The sequence below is a fragment of the Lactuca saligna genome, chromosome 2 (assembly GCF_052625555.1).
Source record: "Lactuca saligna cultivar CGN05327 chromosome 2, ASM5262555v1, whole genome shotgun sequence".
Lineage (NCBI taxonomy): Eukaryota > Viridiplantae > Streptophyta > Magnoliopsida > Asterales > Asteraceae > Lactuca > Lactuca saligna.
Window position 1 is genome coordinate 116,230,020 of NC_136418.1, and position 5,377 is coordinate 116,235,396.

Consider the following 5,377-nt stretch of genomic DNA (forward strand, 5'->3'; position numbering starts at 1 on the left):
AGAAAGCAAACTCTAATGCGGGTTGCCTCCCGGAAGTGCTTCTTTTTAAAGGAGTCATTAGCTAGACTCCTTCCCACTTACGTTGTTGTAATCCCTTCCAGCATCAGCCCTTCTTTAAGTTCTTCAATTCTCGGAATTCCTTCTTCATATCTTTTCACCCTATTACCATTGACCTTGAAAGAAGTTCCATCTCTTGATAGTAGCTCAATAGCTCCATGTGGAAAAAATTGATTGACTATAAATGGACCATCCCATCATGTCTTAAGCTTGCCCGAAAATAGTTTGAGCCTTGAATTAAAAAGTAACACCTTTTGTCCTTCATGAAAGTCCTTATTACCCTTGAGTCTTTTGTCATGCCAATGCTTGGTCTTCTCTTTGTAAATCAATGAACTAGTGTAGGCCTCATTCCTTAGTTCTTCAAGGGTATTCATTTGCATCAATCGGTTGTTTCTAAGTTCATCCAACTCAAAATTGCACATTTTTAAAGCCCAAAATGCCTTATGTTCAATCTCAACCGGCAAGTGACAACTCTTCCCATAAACCAACCGATATGGTGTAGTATCAATAGGTGTTTTGAAAGCTATTGTAAATGCCCGTAGTGCATCATCAAGCTTATCCGACCACTCTTTTTTATTACTTCAAACTGATCTTTCTAATATTCTCTTCAACGCCCTATTTGTAACTTCAGTTTGCCTACTCGTTTGAGGATGATAGGATGTTGAAAATCTATGGTGGACACCATATTTTTGCAACACCTTAGCCAATTGATCAGTGGCGAAGTGGGTGCCTCGATCACTAATTAGGGCCCTTGGATATATAATCGACTGATACTTCTTGAGAAAATGTACCACTTCTCGAGCATCATTCGTGGGTAATGCTTGAGCCTCCGCCCATTTGGATACATAATCGACTGGTACCAAAATGTATTTATTTCCCTTTGATATTGGAAAAGGTCCCATGAAATCAATTCCCCAAACATCAAATATTTCAGAAACTTGAGTGTTATGTTGGTACATCTCGTTGCATGATGAACTATTTCCCGTCCTTTGGCATGAATCGCATTCTTTGACAAATTTTGTAGCATCTTTAAAGATAGTAGGCCAATAAAAACCCGAATCAAAAACTTTATTGGATGTATATTACGCTCCATGTTGTCCTCCGGTGGGCCCGCTAAGACAATGCTCCAAGATTTCTCGACTTTCTTTCCCGGATACACATCTTCTTATCACACCATCAGCAGAGCTAAGAAAGAGGTATGACTCATCCCAAAAGTAATACTTGTTTTCTGAAAAGAACTTCTTGTTTTTTTGGCGGGTCAAGTATTTTGGGATGTATTCACTAGCTAAATAGTTAGCTGTATCTACAAACCATGGAATCTCTCCTACTATAACCAATAAATGATCTTCGGGAAATTCGTCTCTAATATTGTTTTCTTCTAACTCTTCCAAATGCGGGTTTTCCAATCTCAATAGATGACCGGCAGCCACGTTCTCCGTCACCTTTTTATCTCGTATTTCAATGTCAAATTCTTGTAATAGCAACACCCAACGAATCATGCTTGGCTTAGCATCTTGTTTAGCAAAAAGATATTTAAGGGCAGAATGGTCAGTAAAAACTATGGTTTTTGACAAAACCAAATATGAGCAAAATTTATCAAATGCAAAAACTACCGCTAGTAGCTCCTTTTCTATAGTAGTGTAGTTCTCTTGTGTCGGGTTTAGGGTCTTACTTGCTTAATAGATTAGCTGAAATGCTTGTCAATCCTTTGTCCCAAAACAACTCCCACCGCAAAGTCACTAGTATCACACATTAGCTCAAAAGGAAGAGTCCAATTTGGAGTTACCATGATAGGTGAAGTAGTTAACTTTTCCTTCAACAAATTGAATGCTTCAAGACATTCTTTAGAAAAGTTGAAAAGGGCGTCCTTCAAAAGAAGTTGAGTCAAGGGTTTTGTGATCTTCGAAAAGTTTTTAATAAAACGTCTATAAAACCCTGCATGGCCTAAAAAGCTTCTTATCCCCTTGACATTTGTTGGAGGTGGGAATTCGGCGATAGTGTCCACCTTTGCGCTATCCACCTCTACCACCCTCCTTGAGACCTTATGTCCTAGCACAATTCCTTCCTTCACCATAAAATGACACTTCTCCTAATTAAGGACAAGGTTGGTCTTCTCACATCTTACTAACATTATATCCAAGTTGGACAAGCAATCTTTAAAAGAGGACCCAAAAACCGAGAAGTCATCCATAAAAACCTCCATAAACTTTTTGATCATATCATGAAAGATAGCCATCATGCACCTTGGGAAAGTAGCGAGTGCATTGCATAACCCAAAAGGCATGCGTCTATAGACGAATGTTCCACTCAGGCATGTAAAAGTGGTATTCTCTTGGTCTTGTGGGTCGATTGGAATTTGAAAGTACCCCAAAAACCCATCAAGAAAAAAATAATAAATATGATCGAAAAGCCTCTCATGCATTTGATCGATGAAAGGCAATGTAAAGTGAACCTTGCATATGGCCTCATTTAGCTTCTTATAGTCGATGCAAACTTGCCACCTAGTTACCATCCTTGTTGGAATTAATTCGTTGTTTTCATTAGCCACTACCGTCATACCTCCTTTCTTCGGAACCACTTGGACCGGACTCACCCATGGGCTATCAGAGATTGAATAAATGATTCCGGCATCTAGTAACTTGACCACCTCCTATTTCACTACTTCTTGCATGTTCGGGATGAGTCTTCGTTGGCGTTGCACTACAGATTTTGACCCATCTTCTAAGTTAATTTTGTGGGAACAATAGGTCGGACTAATACCCTTTTTGTCAGTTATCTTCCATGCTATAGCACCTTGCGTCTTCTTTAATACACCCACAAGGCTCTCCTTCACATGTTTGGTCAAATCAGCAGCTATAATTACAGGTTTTTGCTGGCGATCTTCAAGAATACATACTCCAAGTGATCTGGTAGTGCCTTGAGCTCATTTTTGGTAATCTCAATGTTGAACATGTTGAGTCCAGTAAGGGGACTCGTCGAGTCCGTTGTAATATTCGCGAATAGTCGGGGTTCTTCAAATGGAATCGCCGAGTCGGTCGAGGCTACTCGGCGAGTCAAACCTTCTGCACTTCTGATCAGATCGTTATAATCAGCTTCCTCGAGTAGTCTTTCTAATTCCAGCATATCCCTTTCAGCATCAAACTCTTCTTCAAATGAGATGGTTGACTTGCTTGGGTTATCTTCATTCCAATCTTCCAACAATTCTTTCAACATGTCAATTGCAAATGCCGTGTCGTCACTACTCCTTGCATGCTTCATGTCTTGATCAACTCCGAAAGTGATTGATTCAGCTCCTACCCGAAGGGTAAGTTTAGAATCTCGCTTGCCTACGATAGCACTTGTTGTATTAAGGAAAGGTCTACCTAATATAATCTGGACTTGGGGATCCGCTTCCATTTCTAAAACTATAAAGTCTGCGGGGAACATGAACTTGTCCACCTTCACCAAACGATCTTCACAAATTCCCCTAGTAAATGTAACCGTCTTTTTTGCTAGGTGTATTGCCATATGAATGGGCCTTGGCTCGGGAAGATCCAAATTTTTGAAAAACGAGTAAGGCATTTGATTTACATTTGCCCCTGAATCAGCTAGTGCATAAATGGTGGCCAAGTTTCCAAATTGGCAAGGCAATGTTAAACTTCACGCATCTCATTTCTTCTTAGGAAGTTTGTTTAACATTGCAGCTAAACAGTTCTCGTTTAGGACCACCTTCTTCTATGAACAGTTAGAAGCTCCTTGAGAAATTTGGCGTATTTTGGCATTTGAGCAACTGCTTCTATGAATGGTATATTAATTTTATGTGTTCTAAAAACTTCTAGTAGTCTTCTTCATTCTTTTCCTGTCTAGTTTGAGCTGGATAAGGCAGTGGAGGCTGATATTGCTTAACAGGAGGTTTATTTTTCTGATCAGGTATTGGACTCGTCGAGTCCATATCATGCACTCGGCGAGCAGGGTTTGGGTTTAGTTGGGTCTTCGGATCTTGATTCTGCCGTTTTGCCTACTTCTCTTGCACCGGTTTCAGATCTTTGTTCTGAATATGGGCCAAAGCAGTTACAATCTTCCCATTCCTAGTTGTGACAATGTTTATATGTGCACATTTCGGGTTACTTTCGGTATTGCTCGGATGTCCACCCGGTCTTCTCTCATTCACTTGTTGTGCAAGTTGCCCTAGCTGCTTTTCTATGTTGAGAATAGATGCTTGCTGATTCCTAAGCAAAGCTTGTTGATCTTTCATCATAAGTTGGTGTTCTCTCAACATATTTTGTTGATCTTTAAGTGTAGCATCGGTATCATTGTGTTGTTTTTCAGATGTGGCTATGAATCTTGTAAGCATCTGTTCCAAATCAACCCTCTTTTCCAAAACTGGTTGCTCCTTTTAATAGAAACCTCTTTCTTTTTGCTTGTATTTCTCCTCCTTTGCCTTTTTGTACTCGTCATACGGGAGCCATTCCTTCTTCGGTTTTCGCCAATTATCATCAAATATGTCGCCACTTGAATAGAATACTTGGGCCTTCTTGTTTTCATTCTCATCCAAATCAAAATCCTTAATGAGGTGAGGTCCTCTAGAATTCTCACATCCTACCCGAATAGCATGGATTGTTTGATCTATCTTAGTCATCCTCCAATCTAAACAATCTAGTTTAGCCATCATTTCAACCATGCTATCGTTAACAGTGTTCACTACCCCTTACTTACTTCATTTCGTGGGTTATGATATTCTCTAGAGTGTTTAGAGAATACCTCAATTAATTCCTTGATCACCGGGGGTGGCTTCTTGGTGAGCGGTCTTTGCAAGTCATGAACCTGCCTTGTAGTCACATTAACCCCATCATAAAAGATGGAGACTTCTTGTTGGCTATTAAGATCATGATGTGGGTAATTCCTTAGTAGACTTTTGTATCTCTCCCATGCCTCATAAAGGGATTCTCCAGTTTGTTGGTCAAAGTTGGCTATAGATTTCTTCAACTTGACTCTCCTTGAAGGTGGGCAAAACTGGTCAATAAATTCTTCCTTCAGCTTAGCCCATGTAGTGATGGATCCAGGGGGAAGTGACTTGAGTCAATCCTTTGCAGCACCCTTGAATGTAACCAGAAGCATATGAAGCAGTTGGGTTTTGCGAGGCACGTTTGGGACATTAAAATAATCAGCTACATCATTGACTTTATCCAAGTGTTTATAGGCATCTTCGTGGTCTTTTCTGTAGAAGGGGATCTCCTTGAGTTGAACAAGTATGTGACCCTTAAGCTCAAAAGTGGCAGTTTCAGGAATTGCGGGTTGCACAAGTCCCAGGACGGTATCATCTCGTATCCTCTTCTTCCAT

General features: G+C 40.2%; 1 protein-coding gene and 1 non-coding gene across 2 annotated transcripts; one reads left to right on the forward strand and one right to left on the reverse strand.

The window, feature by feature from the left end:
* Positions 1-1,139: 1,139 nt before the first annotated feature.
* Positions 1,140-3,564, reverse strand: LOC145030011 (uncharacterized). The gene is made up of 2 exons (XM_078978452.1): positions 3,117-3,564; positions 1,140-1,615 (listed from the first exon to the last, which is right to left on the reverse strand). Exons 1-2 carry the CDS (start codon positions 3,562-3,564, stop codon positions 1,140-1,142), a joined length of 924 nt encoding a protein of 307 aa, XP_078834578.1.
* A 1,354-nt stretch (positions 3,565-4,918) lies between these two features.
* LOC145033200 (small nucleolar RNA R71) lies at positions 4,919-5,025 on the forward strand. Its single transcript, XR_013677436.1, has one exon. It is a non-coding gene; the product is annotated as a small nucleolar RNA R71 (small nucleolar RNA).
* The last annotated feature ends 352 nt before the right edge of the window (positions 5,026-5,377 follow it).

Coding starts and splice junctions, on each gene's coding strand:
- LOC145030011 (XM_078978452.1), bottom strand. CDS start 3,564: ATGGCAATACACCTAGCAAAAAAGACGGTTACATTTACTAGGGGAATT. Junction 1,616..3,116: donor TCTGATCAGAAGTGCAGAAG/GTTTGACTCGCC, acceptor CAAAAACCATAG/TTTTTACTGACCATTCTGCC.